At 45.0% G+C, this 19907-nt stretch overlaps 1 protein-coding gene and 1 long non-coding RNA gene across 3 annotated transcripts in view; both read right to left on the reverse strand.

Annotated features, from left to right (window-relative positions):
• Positions 1-9934: 9934 nt before the first annotated feature.
• On the reverse strand, positions 9935-14272 carry LOC148149482 (uncharacterized). Its single transcript, XR_015757995.1, has 2 exons — positions 12537-14272; positions 9935-12375 (listed from the first exon to the last, which is right to left on the reverse strand). It is a non-coding gene; the product is annotated as an uncharacterized LOC148149482 (long non-coding RNA).
• An 877-nt stretch (positions 14273-15149) lies between these two features.
• LOC122553999 (serine/threonine-protein kinase PAK 4-like) overlaps positions 15150-19907 on the reverse strand; it is a 61554-nt gene continuing 56796 nt past the window's right edge. For both annotated transcript variants that reach the window (XM_043698485.2, XM_043698486.2), the window contains exon 9: positions 15150-15649. In XM_043698485.2, coding sequence (XP_043554420.2) covers positions 15494-15649 — 156 coding nt within the window. In that variant the 3' untranslated portion in view covers positions 15150-15493. The remainder of the gene's footprint in view (positions 15650-19907) is intronic.

Here is a 19907-nt window from a genome sequence, read left to right on the forward strand (position 1 = left end):
CTTAGTCAGGTGGAGGAACAGAGGGATCTTGGGGTCTATGTACATAGATCTTTGAAGGTTGCCACTCAGGTGGATAGAGTTTGTAAGAAGGCCTATGGAGTATTATCGTTCATTAGCAGAGGGATTGAATTCAAGAGTCGTGAAGTGATGTTGCAGCTATACAGGACTTTGGTTAGGCCACAGTTGGAGTACTGTGTGCAGTTCTGGTCGCCTCACTATAGGAAAGATGTGGAAGCTTTGGAGAGGGTGCAGAGAAGATTTACCAGGATGTTGCCTGGAATGGAGAGGAAGTCGTACGAGGATAGGTTGAGAGTTCTCGGCCTTTTCTCGTTGGAACGGCGAAGGATGAGGGGTGACTTGATAGAGGTTTATAAGATGATCAGAGGAATAGATAGAGTAGACAGTCAGAAACTTTTTCCCCGGGTACAACAGAGTGTTACAAGGGGACATAAATTTAAGGTGAAGGGTGGAAGGTATAGGGGAGATGTCAGGGGTGGGTTCTTTACCCAGAGAGTGGTGGGGGCATGGAATGCGCTGCCCGTGGGAGTGGTGGAGTCGGAATCATTGGCGACCTTTAAGCGGCATTTGGATAGGTACATGGATGGGTACTTAATCTAGTTTAGAAGTTCGGCACAACATCGTGGGCCGAAGGGCCTGTTCTGTGCTGTATTGTTCTATGTTCTATGTTCTATGTTCTAAGGAAAAAAAAGATTTTCTTCATGCTGATTGTGGGTTTGTGCTGCAGAAAACAGAAAAAGAGAGAGAGAAAGGGCTCCTGGGCTGGTGGAGAACCAATAGCCTCTCCCCATCTTGTTCCCAGCCCCAAACTGTTCAGCTACCTGACAACCAATCACATTGTTGTTGGTAGGCAGAATTCCCTTCTCATGGATGATAGGTCTCTAGTCCACAGACCAATGAGCAACTTGCTACCGGGTAAATCTTCACCTCTGCACACCTAGCTCCAGCTCATCTACACCTTCCCCTCCTACTGCCTGAACCAGCAGCTGTGTAAACAGTGCTTACAATGAGTGACAGGTTACTTTCTTCTAAAATAAAACATGCAGGAATCCTCCAACAATCCTTGTTTTATTAAAACAGCCCTTTTATCACTTCAGTCCACAATCAAAACTCCTCCTTGAATTGAAGAAAGTCTGATAATTTCTCATCCCTCACACTGACTACTTTATAATCTTAAATTAATTCAACCTTTAAAGTGCTGGAGCATATTCACTGGCATTCAGCAGAATGAGGGGATCTCATAGAAACCTATAAGATTCTAACAGGACGAGATAGGAGAAAGGATGTTCCCAATGACTGAAGAGTCCGGAATCAGTGGACACAGTCTAAAGATAAAAAAGATTCATTCCTGAAGAAGGGCTTACGCCCGAAACGTCGATTCTCCTGTTCCCTGGATGCTGCCTGACCTGCTGCGCTTTTCCAGCAACACATTTTCAGCACAGTCTAAAGATACAGGGGTAGGCCATTTAGGACTGTGATAAGGAGCAATGTCTTCACCCAGACAATGGTGAGTCAATGGAATTCGTTGTCACTGAAAGCAGTTGAGGCCAAAACATTGAATGTTTTCAGGATGGAGTCAGATCCGGTTTTTAGGACTAAAGAGTTCAAAGAGTACAGGGTGAAAGCAGGTACAGGGGAGCTGGATGATTATGTTGAATGGCGGACCAGGCTTGAAGGGCTGAATGGCCTACTCCTGGTCCTATTTTTTATGTTTCTAACTTGCTAGACCATATACAGCCAATAAAAAGGCTTTAATAGATTCTCCCAAATGTTGAGCTAGCTAATTAAATCTCACTCATTCTGTCACTAAATTTCTTTTGGAGCTAAAGCAGACATCAAATGTTTTATTCAATGTCTCATACTCTGTATTACTTTCTTTCATGTTTTGCCTTACCAGAACATCATCGGCTGCTGGACATAAGTATATAGAACATGCTGACTTGATGGTGAGGTTCCTTAAGACTGAAGTTGTTCCTACCACCAAAGCTGCTGCTTCCTGAGCTCCCACTCTGGCCTTCCTGTGTGACCTCCACATTTATCATACTGTTGAGGTTATTGGTGAGGTCTGTGTTGGAGCTTCCATCCCTCTGGGCTATCATATCTGACTACTTTTCTGCATGTTCCCACTCCAGGGAGTTGCAGCCTCATAACTTGGCTTCAAAATCTTCCCAAATTGTTTATCCCCACCCTCAGGCTCCTTTCCTCTCTGCATCCTTGTAATCGGTGTTTTCCAGGACCATGTCACTGTAGGTAATCTTAAAAAAAGAATCCCTGCCTTCAGAGTCTCCTTTTCGAATGTTTGATTCCTAAATTCTGTCATAGAGTCAGACAACATGGAAACAGACCCTTCAGACCAATTTGTCCATGCCAATCAAGTTTCCCAATAATAATGTGGGCGGCACGGTGGCACAGTGGTTAGCACTGCTGCCTCACAGCGCCTGAGACCCGGGTTCAATTCCCGCCTCAGGCGACTGACTGTGTGGAGTTTGCACGTTCTCCCCATGTCTGCGTGGGTTTCCTCCGGGTGCTCCGGTTTCCTCCCACAGTCCAAAGATGTGCAGGGTCAGGTAAATTGGCCTTGCTAAATTACCCGTAGTGTTAGGTAAGGGGTAAATGTAGGGGTATGGGTGGGTTTCGCTTCGGCGGGTCGGTGTGGACTTGTTGGGCCGAAGGGCCTGTTTCCACACTGTAATGTAATCTAATCTAATCTAATCTAGTCCCATTTGCCTGCATATGGCCCATTTCCTTCTGAACCTTTCCCATTTATATACCTATCCAAATGTCTTTTAAATGTTGTAATTTTTCCTGCATTTACCTCCTCTTCTGGCAGTTCATTCCATACATGCACCACCCTCTGTGCAAAGATGTTGCCCTCAGGTCCCTTTTAAGTTTTTCCCCTCTCACCTTAAAATTATACCCCTAGTTTTGACCTCCCCTCATGATTTTATAAATCTCTGTAAGGTCAACCTCCTACACTCCAATTAAGAATGCCCCAGCCTATCCTGCCTCTTACGTATAACTCAAACTCTCCAGTCTCGGTAACATCCTTGTAAATCTTTTCCGCATTCCCTCCAGTTTAATAATATCCTTCATACAGCAGGGCGACCAGAACCACAGGCAGTACCCCCAAAATGGCCTCACCAATGTCTTGTACTGCCGCAACATCAATTTCTAGACTCAATGCTTTGAGCAATGAAAGCAAGTGTGCCAAATGCCTTCTTCACCCTCCCCCGCCCCATCTACCTGTGAAGCCACTTTGAAGGAACTATTTGGTGTCTTCCCTTTTCTGATGCTGTCCCTTGGACTATGTTTTAATTTCAGACCGTCACTCTGGAAGTTTGTTCCTGAGCTGTCAATATACTTTAGGTTCCAGACTCTGGGTATCTGTCCAGCTCTCGGTGTCTGTACATCCACTGTCCCTGAAACTAGATTAGATTACATTACAGTGTGGAAACAGGCCCTTCGGCCCAACAAGTCCACACCAACCCGCCGAAGCGCAACCCACCCATACCCCTACATTTACCCCTTACCTAACACTACGGGCAATTTAGCATGGCCAATTCACCTGACCTGCACATCTTTGGACAGTGGTAGGAAACCGGAGCACCCGGAGGAAACCCACGCAGACACGGGGAGAATGTGCAAACTCTACACAGTCAGTCGCCTGAGGCGGGAATTAAACCCGGGTCTCAGGCGCTGTGAGGCAGCAGTGCTAACCACTGTGCCACTGTGCCGCACTATTTGCTCCTTTTTTCACTTAGTGACACTCTTCAATTCATAATGTGTTTAAACACTCCTTTATTTACATGTGCAGCTCCTGAGTTCTCAAATCCAGCTCACAGTGCAATGTCATCACATTCTCATTCTAGGCCGGTGTCTTTCTAGGACTAATGTCCCTGTCATGTGTCAGTGTGATGATATTATGGCTTTAAGAGGTGTATTTTGTCCTCATTTCTTTTTGTTTTGAAGATAGCTTTTAAGACAGAGCTATCTATTTGACTCCAATAAAGAGCTTGTGAGGCATTGTTTTTTTTTTAAAGTTGCAACAATGGAAGCAGCCTGAATGGGTGGGGTCAAGCTCTCATAGAACCAAGATTGTTAGTTTGAGCTTTTCAGTAGCAGTTGCTGGAATCTTGAAGCTAGGTTTGGAAGCTGCAGTACATCTCTCCCTGCTTCTCTCTCTCTCTTACAGTTTTCCCTTGATGTTTTTCCTCCTGGACTGGAGAGTTACCCTGTCTATCTATCTATCTTACTGAACTTGCCTTTTGCTATTGTGTTTATGAGTAGAAAAAATGGAAGCCAGGCGAGAACAGCGAAAGGAGCTACATCAATGCCCCCACCCACCCCTTCTCGCAACCACCATCTGCCCCAAGTGTGACAGTGTTTGTGGTAGCCATATCAGTCTGTACAGCCACCTACAGACTCACCCTGAGAGTGAAACAGTGTCTTCCTCATCTCCGAGGGACTGTCTATGATGGTCACGATGATGAGCATTTAATAATCTATTATTCAGTTAAGTTTTCAATAGAGTTACGACATTCCAATTTCTTTTGTTGTATTTTAACAATTATTATGAATAAAATGTGTTTTGCTTTAACATCGTTTGACCAATCGAATTGTATCCTGAACACAACACCTTTAAAATGAGAAAAAGTTAGGCTCTTCACTATCTTCTGAATGTATTTTGAAGGAGTTTGGTCTGGCTCATAACCGTCAGTTACATAAAACTCATTGTCCCACACGAGAGATGTGAACCCCCAGGTGCATTGGCAAAAACCTGCCTCAGAAGAAAGCAAGACCACATTCTGTATGCCGGGACTGTACAGGCAACATCCCCGTCAATCCAGATACAAGGGAATGAAAAGGAAATGCCCCGGGAATTGAATTAATTCAACAATTAAGTGGATACTAACAAAGAGCAGCCAGTCCCTTTGTTGTTTTCTCGATGGTTCTGTGCAGACAGAAAAGTGGTAGCTGGCCCCTCTCCGCCTGACAACCCATAATGCAACTTATGCACCCTTGGATCATTTCACTGTTGTTTGCGATTCCCCAGGATATTTTGACTGATTTGTATAACAAGGTGAACTCGCAAGGAGTATGTCAAACACATTTTGATTCGCAATGATTCAGATGCAAAGTAAGCATTTGGCTTTCTTTGAATTGTAAATGTGTGAAAATTTATGTGGGAATTGATAGGTCTCAGTGATGCATGAAAGTGGATCGCTTATAAATACCAGGAAGAGTGAGGGTCCCAATACCCACCCTCCACCCCAGTGAACTTCAATACAAACCTTCATCCAGCCCGAGAAATATCCACTGACCATACTCTCTGATTCCTGTCACTCAGCCAATGTTGGATCCATGTTGTTACTGTCCCTTTTATACCATGATCTGTGACTTTACAACACGTCTGTTGTGTGGTGCTGTATCAAACAGGGGATGGAGGGAAGACTGAAAGATAACTATCAGTGCCCTTGCAATTTCCACTTTCACTTCTCCCAATTTCATTGGACATCTATCATTCGGCCCCAGTGCCTTAGCAACTTTAAATACCAATAGCTTACCAAAAGCTTTGCCTTATCAATTTTAAATTCTTCTTATGACTGAGTTTCCTCCTCTGTTACTATGGCCTGGGCCCTATTCTAGGGTCTCCATGTATTGCAGGAGCCAATAGGGTTCAAAACGTTTAATCGTCTCAGGTTTCCTTTTTCACAGTGGACTATCTCTTTTGGTGTTGATTTAACAGTTTGAAGAAGTCTCTCACTGGCCTCTCTAAATCTAACCCATCTCCAAAGGAGCAGGACAACACCTATCCCCAAACCAACAGTATCAATAGTAACCACCATGAATGGTTCATATAAATTCAGGGCACTCAGCCTGGTTTGTTGAGTAAGAAGCTTTCAGTCTCTTAAAAGATGCTGGCCATCTCCTGACCACACTATCTTAGTATTTTTTTTTCTCTAACAAGTCCATCGGTGGAGTGGCTACAAAGCTAACATTCAGTACCAACTTATCACACTTCTCCAAAAGCATCATCATTCCTAATTTAGTGCTGATCCAGCAACACCCATCCCTGACCCTATGTTTGCCCTCAGTTTTTCCCACTTGCCTTTGGCAAGGTTTATCGCTGAATCAGCTGACTGTAATCTTTCAGAAAAGCCTTCCAGCTGAATTACACAATTGGGAACACCTGCTACTATTTGTTCCATTAGCCTCTGGAAAGTCGTTGGAAAATTTCTTCGTCTGAAAAGCATAACGTGGCTTTGGAAAAGACTGCCTGGGGAGACCAAGGCCAAGACTTCTTTAGCTTGGAGTGTTAAGGGAGCCTGTCAGTATCTCTTGAGAAAATCTATTTTAGTTATAAATATGGCCCTTCCTACCCCTTCAGTATATTCTTCCAGCTGAGGAATTGTGTTGGGGTCTACTCTGGTTATTAATATGCCCTCTCCATGTAACAAGCAGGACTTGGGAAAACCATCAGCTTTATGTCCAAGCATTCTAGGTGTTTAGGCTGCATTCCATTGGGTTGTTTTCCAGTGTGTATAGGAATATCTGCACTTTTCCTGGAGCTAAATATTAAGGATGCTGTTTCGTAAGTGGATTGTCTTACATCCACATAATGTATGGTTGAAGTTATACATCCTACTTTGTCCTGGCAGTTTCCTCTCAATGATACCTACAGTTCCATCAGGTCACCTTTCTGTTCTGTAATTTGATGTTCCTGGATCATGGAGCAGCTCCCAGAACACAACGATGTCATCTAACCTAGAAGGACCCCCACCACCCTCCAACCGCGGCCGAGCTACGAAAACCTTCCCCTTGATTAGTTTCAGAGGACCCCACTCCAGAATCTAATTCAAATGGACTGAAAAGGGGTACCCTTGTTGAGTGAACCCTGGGTTGTAAACCAGAGAAATACTGGCCCTTTACCCCATGGCCTGATCATCATATTGAAGTCTGATAGTAACACTTTAAAGTCCCTTCTGACTGTGGGTGTAGCACCATCAAAACTGGAACAAGAGGAGGCCATTCAGCCCTTTGAGAAAGTGAGGACTCAAGAGTTGAGAGTGTGGTGCTGGAAAAGCACAGCAGGTCAGGCAGCATTCAAGGAGTAGGAGAATCGACGTTTCGGGAATAATTCCTATTTGGTCTCTTCCCTTTTAAAACGTCGATTCTCCTGCTCCATGGTTGCTCTCTGACCTGCTGTGCTTTTTCAGGACCACACATTCAGCCCTTTGGGGCTGTGCTTCCATTCAGTACGGCCACGGCTGATTCTTTATCTCACCGCCATATTCCCGCTTTCGCCCCCTTGGTGCCTTGAAATTCGATACCTATCTCTTTCTTGAATAGGGATTTGGCCTCCACAGTCTTCTGTGGTAGAGAATTCTGCAGGTTCACTACAACCTGAATGAAGGCATTTTTTTTCTCATCTCAATCCTAAAAGGTCGACTCCATATCCTGAGACTGTATCTCCTGGCTCTAGACTCCCCAGCCAGGGAAAGCATCCTTCCTGTATCGAGTCTGTTCATCCCTGATTGCCTATATTTCAATCGGATCCCACTCATCCTTCTAAATGCCAGTGAATGTAGGCCCAGTCCAACCAATCTACCCTTAGAAGATAGTTATTGGGGATAGGATGGTATGGTGGCTCAGTGGTTAGCACAGCTGCCTCACAGTGTCAGGGACCCAGGTTCAATTCTGCCCTTGGGCAACTGTCTGTGTGGAATTTGCATATTCTCCCCATGTCTGCGTGGGTTTCTTCCAGGTGTTCTGCTTTCCTCTCAGTCCTAAGATGTGCAGGTTAAGTGCTAAATTACCCTGTAGGGTGCAGGGATGTGTGGGTTCATCATGGGAAGTTCAGGGTTACGGAGAGGTCTGGTTGGGATGCTCTTTGGAGGGTTGGTATGGGTCCACTGTCCTGTTTCCACACTATGACCCCTGCTATCACCCAAGTGAACCTCCACTGCATTCCTTCCATGGCAAGTTTTGTTTTAGTGTATCACATACAGTTTTAGTTTCCCTACCTATCTGTGGTCTTACCTGCAGTAAGTCATCCTTGCTTAGTAACTCAAATAATCTTATGCCTTCTGAATTGCCTGCTACTAGGATTTGATTGGGTGTTATCCAGATTACCCATAACTTTCTGGAAAACAATAGATTAGATTAGATTAGATTAGATTAGATTAGATTAGATTACTTACAGTGTGGAAACAGGCCCTTTGGCCCAACAAGTCCACACCGACCCGCCAAAGCGCAACCCACCCATTCCCCTACATTTACCCCTTACCTAACACTACGGGCAATTTAGCATGGCCAATTCACCTGACATAAAAATAGGCATGTAATGGGTTAACTTCTCAACTGCCTTGGCAGTAATGATTCTCATCCCAGAGAGTGGCCTCTCTGAGAACCAGAAAACTCATCCAGGGCCCCACACACTCTACCAATTCATGACTAAGCAGTTTCCCAGAAGGTTGTATTGGAATCAGGGCTGCAGGTTTTATTGCAGTTCAGGACTTTCCCACAATCTGGCAATGTGTGACACTTCTTACAGAACTGTGCTACATTCTTGTAGAGACATGGCCCACTCCACTAGAAGCTAGAACAAAGTTTGAATTTAAAATGGTCAGTTTAATCGCCAATTATCAATAGTTTTGTATAGATATTTATGACTGTACAAAGCTCAGTGTCAGAAACAAGGGAGCTGAATTCCTGTAATAACAAATAATGAATTAGCTTATTAAAGACAACATTTATTCAAACCAAGACTATTACCAAAAGATTTAAACTGTGCAAATATATACAATTAGTCTTGAAAAGTCACATTCACACAATTTCCAAAGCTGAAACAAAACTTTGTTGACTTTGGACAAATAACAGTTAAATCTATGGGGGGGGGGGGGGGGGGGGGGGGGGGGGGGGGGGAGAAAAAAACTAAAGTGACGTGTTGTCCAAACGTTGGCTTGGAGTAAAGTCACTTTGCATGCAGGCTGCTGGCAGTGAGGTGTGTTCCTGTATCAGTTACAGCTGGTTAAAGAAGCTTTTCTGAAGACAGCGATAGTAGGTTTGGAATTCTCATTTAGGAACATTCCATATTTGGTGGTAAGACGTTTCCATTTGCTTTACAACTCATATCCATTGATGAAAATGATTTCAGAGAAAGTGGTAGGAGGATTATTGCTTCAGGCTGACTTTACATTCAAATCTAATACCTTTTCCAATTACAAACTGGGTCATGTAAACTTGCTCCAAAAATGGTGTCTCCATCCAAGCAATTTGTTTCTTGTACATATGACATAAATGCTGCTGTATTTTGCTTTGCAAAGTTTTCTTTTTGTAAAGTCCAAGATATTTATGTGTCCAGTCAATGATATTATAAATTAATATTTTGCATAACTGCATCTTCAGAAAGGAGTTGAAAATAAAAATAAACAAAGGAAGAACAACTAAATGTCACATCAAAGCAAAATACTGTGGACACTGGCAATCTGAAATAAAAACAAAAAGTGCTGGAGAAACTCAGTTAACATTTTGAGCCAGGTATGACTCTTCTTCCGAACAAATAAATCTTTATTTTAGCTGGAGGAGTGTGGGGAGTGTAAAATGTTGCACCCCTTCAATTCTTTCATAGAAAGATGTCAGAGGTAGGAGACAGCAAATTGGAGGTGACTGGATAGTAGATCAGTGACTGACCTGTGTGCAGAGTCCCCTTTGAAAATGGAAAGGGGAGGAGGGGGAGATGTGTTTGGCAGCACGATCATGTTAGAGGTGGTGGGAACTGGTGGAGGATGAGTATGAAGGTTGCTGGGTTGGATCAAAGGGGAGTCACTATGATGATTCTGGGAGAAAGGGGAAGGGGTGACAGCAGATGGTGAAAAAGAGACGGATACAATCGAGGCTCTGTTAACTATTAGTGGGGAGGAAATCCTCAGTTAATGAAAAAGAAAAGAAACATATCTGAAGCACTAATACCAGAAATTACGGAGCTTGAGAAATGGAAAATTGAGATTGGCTCTTTATAGGGACTGCAATCAAACCAGAAATGCGGAGTGGATGATCCATCTTGGCCTAATCCTAGGGCCTGTCTTCTATCGGAATGACTCAGGTGATATGAAGAAACAGGTGAGTATATTGGATCAAGCAAAGGCAAAAGACCCTTCTTGTTACCCTTAGGATGTGAGCTCCACTGGCAAAGGTTGCCCTCCCCTAGTTGCCCTGGGGTAGTAACCATTATCACTATGGGTCAGGAGTGACAATATAGGCCAGACTTGAAAAGGACAGCAGTATTGTTTTTGGGAGGCAGCTGTAAACCAGATAGATTTTTACATCGATCATTATTAATAAAATCATTCAATCCCTACAGTGTGGAAGCAGGCCTTTCAGCCCATTGAGTCCGCACCAAACCTCCAAAGAGTATTCTACCCAGACCCACCCAATCCCTGTATTTCCCGTGGCTAACCCATCTAGCCTGCACACCCCTGGACACTACGGGATAATTTAGAATGGCCAATCCACATAACCTACACATCTTTGTGGGTGGCACGGTGGCACAGTGGTTAGCACTGCTGCCTCACAGCGCCTGAGACCCGGGTTCATTTCCCGCCTCAGGCGACTGACTGTGTGGAGTTTGCACGTTCTCCCCGTGTCTGCGTGGGTTTCCTCCGGGTGCTCCGGTTTCCTCCCACAGTCCAAAAAGATGTGCAGGGTCAGGTGAATTGGCCATGCTAAATTGCCCGTAGTGTTAGGTAAGGGGTAAATGTAGGGGTATGGGTGGGTTTCGCTTCGGCGGGTCGGTGTGGACTTGTTGGGCCGAAGGGCCTGTTTCCACACTGTAATGTAATCTAATCTAATCTAATCTAATGTAATCTAATCTTTGGATTGTGGGAGGAAATCGGAACACCCGGAGGAAACCCACGCAGACATGGGGAGAACGTGCAAACTTCACAGAGAGTGTCACCTGAGGATGGAATCGGACCTAGGTCCCTGGCACTGTGAGGCAGCAGTGCTAACTACTTTGCAACCGTGCTGCCCATAATTAATGAGGAAAGCGTTTTATTCCAGATTTAATTTTATAAGTTGACTTAAAATACCACCCACCCCCTGAAATGTCATGGTGGGATCGGAATGCACGTCACCAGAACATTAGTCCCGGCCTCTAGATTACATTCCCCCAGCACTGTTATTACGAAGCCACCAATCCTCCTGACAACATTACAGCAATAGTTCTGAAGACTTGTGCTCCAGAACTTGCCACTCCCCTAACCAAGCTGTTCCATTACAGTTACAACACTGGCATCTATTTGACAATGTGGAAAATTGCCCAGGTATGTCCTGTATACTAAAAAGCAGGAAAGATTCAACGTGGCCAATTGCTGCCACATCAGTGATGTGATTGAAGATATCATCAATGGTGCTATCAAGCAGTAACCTGCTCATCAATAACCTGCTCAGTGATGCCCAGTTTGGACAGATGTCAATGTTGTTGCTGCAATGGAATAGCTCAGCAAGTGGTCAGGTTAGTTCTGGGGCACCAACAATGTTGTATTTCTGTTGCTATTGCTTTCTAGCTTTGAGAATCCACTCTCATTCTGTGCTCAACTGCGGTCTAATATCCCAGCAATGCTTCACAGATGGGATGGAGAACCAAAGGATTTCAGGGAATTGAAGAAGGAAGCAACAGCGACATGACAAAGTATTGCAGAAAATGATTGGGATGTGTGACCTGAGAATGTGGCGGAGATGAACACAATCATAGCTTTCAGGAGGGAGTTGGATTGTTATCTGAAAAGGAAGAATGTGCAGGACTTTGGGGAGAAGGGGGATGGAATACGGTGAATTGTTTGTTCACGGGCCAGAATGCCTTCCTCCTGTCCTGTTATCATTCTGTAGTTAAATCAACATACTTACTTACAATGAAATGGAAAGATCGAAGGTGTTTAACAAATACAGCAAGTGAAGTGGATCAAAAAGAATGGGAATAAAATGAATTGAGGAGATCCGACCCTTTGCAAATGGTTTGGTTCTAGAGGAAACGTCTCTGGTTTCCACAGTCTGGGTTTTTGGTCAAGGAAAGTCAGCTTTATGTTCTATGGTATTATAATGTTATACCGTGTAATAATGCTATATGGTGTTACAGTGGTACATGTTACAGTGTTATCTGGTTTTACAGTGTTAACTGGCATACTGTGCTATCTGTGTTGCAGTGTTACCATATTATCTAGTCTTACAGTATTATCTGGTGTTCCTGCATTACCTGGTGTTCATGTAATATGGTTTTACAGTATTATCAGGAGTTAGTGTGATATGGTGTGGCAGTATTATCTAGTGTTACAGTATGATCTGGTATGACAGTATTACCTGGTGTTACAATGTGATCTGTGTTACAGTATGATCTGGTGTTACAGTATTACCTGGTATTACAGTGTTACGTGGTATTACAGTGTTACCTGATGTTACAGTATGATTGGGTGTTACAGTATTACCTGGTGTTACAGTATGATCTGGTATGACAGTATTACCTGGTGTTACAATGTGATCTGGTGTTACAGTATGATCTGGTGTTACAGTATTACCTGGTGTTACAGTGTGATCTGGTGTTACAGTGTGATCTGCTATTACAGTGTTACATGGTATTACAGTATGATCGGGTGTTACAGTATTACCTGGTTATTACAGTGTTACCTGATGTTACAGTATGATCAGGTGTTACAGTATGATCTGATATTACAGTATGATCTGGTGTTACAATGTGACCGGGTGTTACAGTGTTATCTGGTCTTACAGTATTACCGTATGATCTGGTATTACAGTGGCGTTACAGTGTTACAGCACTGTTGTGGGTAGAGATGTCACACTTGACCTAACACTGAACAAACTGACAGATTTTCTGAAATCATCCAAAACATCACAGCGCTCTCATTTCAACCCCTTAATTCTTCCAATCAGGTTCAACAATGAGTTTATCATTTCATTTCTATCACATCATGGGCTGTGAAGGTTTGCTAACACTTTGCAATCTAAACAGAGATTCTTTTTTTAAATCGGTCTATGGAACACCGTGCACTGTTGGTGTACACAATACAGCTTTACACAGTCCACACGTTACAAGCAATCAGAAAATACAACATAGTCACACAAAATACCCCCAGCTTAGTCCTTTCCAGATCAGAGGTCACATAGTGCTGCCTGCCCTTTTAAATATGTAAACACAATGATTCATTTTTTGTGACAAATGAAATTTGAAGCCAGGCTGGTGAACCATCTGCAATGGCTTGGTGTGTTCACCTCTGGGAGATACTGACCCATCACTGCAACTAGAATGGATACTTTGGACAGCATACGTTTTAAACAGAAACACAATTGCGAGACCGGCTTGTATCAGGAATACAGGATAGATACAAATTCATCATCTGCATCACCAGCCCCAGAGTGTAGAATCTCCTATCGATTTCAAGATAATGTGTCAAAACAAGACTCTGGGTGATGTGTCGAGAATAGGAATAAATGCAGTTCTTGCAGAAGGCAGCGAGCATGTAATATATGCCCCTGCATTATATATGGGGCCTTCTCATACAGTCATGTCTGTCAATGGATCACAGTACTTAGGAACCTCTAGAATTGAAGGTCCTTGTAACAATTTATTGAGGTCAGAAAGAGTAGATATAAGCCGAGAGAAGGTGTGGAGATCTAGCTATACACTGCCACCTACTGGAAAAGTCAATAACACACAGAGGTACCAAAGAGAACCGACAATGGCACCACACTGTTTGCAAGCCGATCCGTGTGACAAAAAGACAGTGTGTGTGGAACTGTATCCCACTGAGAGTCAGTGCGAGTGTGTGGGAGCTGTACCACAGTGAGTCAGTGTGTGAATGGGACTGTGTCCCAGTGACAGCCAGTGTGTATATGGGACTGTGTACTAGTGAGAGGCAGTGTGTGAATGGGACTGTGTCCCAGTGAGAGTCAGTGCGTATATGGGACTGTGCCCCAGTGAGAGTTAGTGTGTGAATGGGACTGTGTGCCAGTGAGAGTCAGTCTGTATATGGGACTGTGTGCCAGTGAGAGTCAGTCTGTATATGGGACTGTGCCCCAGTGACAGCCAGTGTGTATATGGGACTGTGTCCCAGTGAGAGTCAGTGCGTATATGGGACTGTGTACTAGTGAGAGGCAGTGTGTGAATGGGACTGTGTCCCAGTGAGAGTCAGTGCGTATATGGGACTGTGTACTAGTGAGAGGCAGTGTGTGTATGGGACTGTGCCCCAGTGAGAGTCAGTCTGTATATGGGACTGTGTCCCAGTGAGAGTCAGTGCGTATATGGGACTGTGCCCCAGTGAGAGTCAGTCTGTATATGGGACTGTGCCCCAGTGAGAGTCAGTCTGTATATGGGACTGTGCCCCAGTGAGAGTCAGTGCGTATATGGGACTGTGCCCCAGTGAGAGTCAGTCTGTATATGGGACTGTGTCCCAGTGAGAGTCAGTGCGTATATGGGACTGTGCCCCAGTGAGAGTCAGTCTGTATATGGGACTGTGCCCCAGTGAGAGTCAGTCTGTATATGGGACTGTGCCCCAGTGAGAGTCAGTCTGTATATGGGACTGTGCCCCAGTGAGAGTCAGTGCGTATATGGGACTGTGCCCCAGTGAGAGTCAGTCTGTATATGGGACTGTGCCCCAGTGAGAGTCAGTCTGTATATGGGACTGTGCCCCAGTGAGAGTCAGTGTGTATATGGGACTGTGTACTAGTGAGAGGCAGTGTGTGTATGGGACTGTGTCCCAGTGAGAGTCAGTCTGTATATGGGACTGTGCCCCAGTGAGAGTCAGTGCGTATATGGGACTGTGCCCCAGTGAGAGTCAGTCTGTATATGGGACTGTGTCCCAGTGAGAGTCAGTGTGTATATGGGACTGTGTACTAGTGAGAGGCAGTGTGTGTATGGGACTGTGTCCCAGTGAGAGTCAGTGCGTATATGGGACTGTGCCCCAGTGAGAGTCAGTCTGTATATGGGACTGTGTCCCAGTGAGAGTCAGTCTGTATATGGGACTGTGCCCCAGTGAGAGTCAGTCTGTATATGGGACTGTGCCCCAGTGAGAGTCAGTGCGTATATGGGACTGTGCCCCAGTGAGAGTCAGTCTGTATATGGGACTGTGTGCCAGTGAGAGTCAGTGCGTATATGGGACTGTGCCCCAGTGAGAGTCAGTGCGTATATGGGACTGTGCCCCAGTGACAGCCAGTGTGTATATGGGACTGTGCCCCAGTGAGAGTCAGTCTGTATATGGGACTGTGCCCCAGTGAGAGTCAGTCTGTATATGGGACTGTGCCCCAGTGAGAGTCAGTCTGTATATGGGACTGTGTACTAGTGAGAGTCAGTATTTGTGGGTCCAGCCTCCATCTCTTCTTTTGGTACAAACCTTGCACCCGGAGCATTGACCTTCTGAGGACAGAGTGACACATTCCCATGGAACTGTGAAGTCTTCCAGCATCTTCATCGCAGGCTGCAGCCCTGGATCAAGGAGATGAGGCAGTCTGGAGAACCAGCCTGGAGCAGAAACGGGTGTTCGAGCAGCTTAATGGACGTGGCTCTCTCTGTCACGTCGTGGACAAGCATGCGGCTGATGAAGTCCCTGAGAATCGGGGAGACCTGCAGGAGAAGAAACATCAGGAAGCAGTTAATGAGCAATCAGAGCAGAGGGGAGCAGCAGCCCAGTTGGAATTCCCTACCGTATTGACTTCACAGAGGCACCACCCACACAGGCAGCTTGTGTTTGAGGAGAGCAGAGCTAATTCCCACCTGGGGCTCAGGGGGGAAAACTGGGTGGCCGGGGTTTTGGTGAGTATCAGTTGAGGGGTGACCTGCAGGCACTGAGAGTGGTGGGGGTGGAGGTGGGGGGGTTGTGGAACAGTAGGAATCCGCAAAGAAATGGACAAGGACAAACAGAACAGCCAATGGTCTCTTGGTCTGAGAACAGAGGAGGAGGCCATTGACCTCTTTGACACCATTCAACAAGATCATAGATAATCTTCTAAACCATTTCTCTCACTATCCCTGTATACCTTGACGCGTTTAATATGTGAAAAAATCTATCAATCTCAGTCTTGAATATATTCAATGACGAAGCTTCCAAGGTCTCTGGTGTGGAGTATCCCATAGTATCAGCTCCACTGAGTGAAGAAATTCCTCCTCAGCTCTGTCCCAAAGACCCCTTACTTTGAAAGCCCCCTGATTCTAGATCCTAGCCAGGGGAAATATTCTTCATGGATCCTCGTGTTTTTACATTTGAAGGAAATCACTTCCCATTCATCGTCTTGAGCTTGATGTCAGTGGTAGGGAAGCGACTGGAGAAGATACTAAGGGATAGGATTATACCCATTTGGAAGAAAATGGGCTTATCAATGATAAGGAGGATAGTTTTGTGCAGGGAAGGTCATGTCTTACAAACCTAATAGAATTCTTTGAAGAGGTGACAAAGTTGATTGATGAGGGAAGGGATGTGGATGTCATAAACATGGACTTCAGTATGGTGTTTGATAAGGTTCCCCATGGTAGGCTGATGAAGAAGGTGAAGTCACATGGGGCCCAGGGTGTTCTCGCTGGATGGATAGAGAACTGGTTGGGCAACTGGAGACAGAGAGTAGTAGTGGAAGGGTGCTTCTCAAAATGGAGACCTGTGACCAGTGGTGTCCCACAGGGATCCATGTTGGGACCACTGTTGTTTGTGATATACATAAATGATTTGGAGGAAAGTGTAGGTTGCCTCATTAGCAAGTTTGCAGATGTCACTAAGATTGATGAGTAGCAGATAGTGAAGGCATCTGTCAGAGAATACAACAGAATATAGATAGATTGGAGAGTTGGGCAGAGAAATGGCAGAAGGAGTTCAATCCAGACAAATACAAGGTGATGCATTTTGGAAGATTCAATTCCAGAGTGAACCATACAGTAAATGGAAATGTCCTGGGGAAAATTGGTAAAGAGATCGGGGTGTTCAGATCGATTGCTCCCTGAAGGTGGCAACTCAGGTCAGTAGAGTGGTCAAGAAGGCATACTGCATGCTTTCCTTCATTGGACGGGGTATTGAGTACAAGAGTTAGCAGGTCATGTTACAATTGTTTAAGACTTTGGTTCGGCCACATTTGGAATACTGAGTACAGTTCTGGTCGCCACATGACCAAAAGGATGTCGATGCTTTGGAGAGGGTGCCGAGGAGGTTCACTACGATGCTGCCTGGTATGGAGGGTGCTTGCTATGAGGGGAGGTTGAGTGGATTAGGATTATTTTCATTGGAAAGAAGGAGATTGAGGGAGTACCTAAATGAGGCCTACAAATTCATGAGAGGTGTATTTAGGGTGGATAGCAAGAAACTTTTTCCCACAGTGGAGGACTCAATTATTAGGGGTCATGAGTTCAAAGTGAGAGGGGAACAGTTTAGGGGAGATATACTTGGAAAATTCTTTACGAGGAGGGTGGTGCTGCCTGGAATGTGTTGCCAGCAGAGGTGGTAGAGGCGGGAACGATAGCATAATTTAAGATGAATCTAGTCAGATACATGAATGGGCAGGGAGCAAAGGGACACAGGCAGCAGGTTTAGATAGAGGATCGGTGCAGGCTTGGAGGGCTGAAGGGCCTGTTCCTGTTCTTTGTTCTAAACTCCAGAGAATATACTACTGGTCTATTTCATCTTGCTCTTTGGATGATCTCTCCATCCAAGGAGTTAGTTCAATGAAGCTTTGCTGCACTCTTTCCATTACCACTATTTCTTTCCTGAGGTAAGGAGATATGGGTTGCACGTGGTTAGCAGTGCTGCCACACAGTGCCAGGAACATTCTTCCTGTGTTAGTGCAGGTTTCCTCCAGGTGCTTCAGTTTTCTCCCACAGTCCAAAGATGTGCAGGTTAGGTAGATTGGCCTTGGGAAATGTGGGGTGAGAGGGATGGGGTGGGTCTGGGAGGGATACTCTGTGGAGAGTCCCTGTGAACTTGATGTTCGAATGGGCTGCTTCCACACTGTGATGATTCAATGCAAAAGTGCACACAATATTCCAAGTGTGGTTTCACTAAGGTGCTATTTAATTGCAATAAGATACCTTTGTTCCCACACTTAAATCCTCTAAAATAAAGACCAGTATGTTACCTCCCATCTCAGTGACAACGTACCTGAGGTTTTGCCACTTGTTTGGTGGGGGGGGGGGGGGGGGGGGGGGAAGACATTGGAAGGAGTCGGGGCAGTTTTGGAACAAAGATGAACAGCATACTGGAAATATTTTATTGGGACAAAAGCACCAAAGGTGAAGGATGATTAACAGATTGGCAATCTCGTAGAAAGTGGAGGTTAGGATATTGGCTAGGAATATGCAGGGAGACCACAATGTGACTTGATAAGGACTGGCACATCACTGTATGCACACAAATGCTGCAGTACGGTAGATTGTAGATGTAATGGGACTCCTTACATTCTGTACTGAAGGAAGCGTAATGTCCAATCTGAACGGCAATGCATGTAATGTATTCCCATCACCCAGGCCAGCACTCTCTGAATATCCTGTAAAATACCACGTGTACACAATCTGGGCAAATCAGAACAGCCAGTTAAACCCTAGTAGCAAGCTCAGTATTGACTGCCCCAAACAGTACCTGTTCCACAGGGTGTGCCTCTGTGAGAAATTCCTTCTGATGCTTTAGCTCCATGTATCTTGTGGAATTTGTGTCCCAGAGTCACTATGTGTGGCACTGTACAGCACTCAGTACAAATGCCCCTGATCTAGCCCAGTCTGGTACAGTGAGTGTGGACTCCGTGTGCAGACATAGTCTGGAACAGTGACTGGGGTAGAACATAGACAGAGCATAGAAAATACAGCACAGAACAGGCCCTTTGGCCCATGATGTTGTGCCGAGGTCTAATCCTAATGTGAAATATAGTAACTTAACCTATGCACCCCTCAACTCACTGCTATCCATGTGCATGTCCAGCAATCGCTTAAATGTCCCCAATGACTCTGCTTCCACCACCACAGCTGGTAACGCATTCCATGCATTCACAACTCTCTGTGTAAAGAACCTATCTCTGACATCTCCTTTATACCTTCCTCCTAATATCTTCAAACTATGACTCCTCATACCAGTCAAACCTGCCCTGGGGAAAAGTCTCTGGCCATTGACTCTATCTATTTCACTCATTATCTTGTATACCTCAATCAGGTCTCCTCTCTTCCTCCTTCTCTCCAGAGAGAAAAGTCCGAGCTTATTCAACCTTTCTTCATAAGACAAGCCCTTCAGGCCAGGCAGCATCCTGGTAAACCTTTCTTTGCACCCTCTCCAAAGCCTCTGTATCTTTCCTATAATAAGGCGACCAGAACTGGACATTGTATTCCAAGTGTGGTCTCACTTGTAGAGCTGTAGCAAAACCTCGCAGCTCTTAAACCCGATCCCCCTGTTAATGAAGGCCAAAACACCATATGCTTTCTTAACAACCAATATCTTGTATCTATGTACTTGCACACCCAGATCCCTCTGTTCCTCCACATTGCCAAGAAAAATGCATCACTTTGCATTTATCCAGGTTGAACTCCATCTGCCATTTCTCAGCACAGCTCTGCATCCTGTCTATGTCGCACTGCAGCCTGCAGTAGCCCTCTACTCTATCGATGACACCTCCAACCTTTGTGTCATCTGCAAATTTACTAACCCACCCCTTAACGTCCTCATCCAAGTCATTTATGAAACCTACAAACAGCAGAGGCCTAAGTACAGAGCCCTGTGGGACCCCACTCAACACTGACCTCCAGGCAGAATACTTTCCATCTACAACCACTCTCTGCCTTCTGTCAGCCAGCCAATTCTGAATCCAGATAGCCAAATCTCACTGTATCCCATACTTCCTGACTTTATGAATGAGTCTACCAT

This window comes from Chiloscyllium plagiosum, unplaced genomic scaffold (genome assembly GCF_037043375.1).
Source record: "Chiloscyllium plagiosum isolate Xiang-an unplaced genomic scaffold, Cpla_swu_hap1 HiC_scaffold_8, whole genome shotgun sequence".
Taxonomy (NCBI): Eukaryota; Metazoa; Chordata; class Chondrichthyes; order Orectolobiformes; family Hemiscylliidae; genus Chiloscyllium; species Chiloscyllium plagiosum.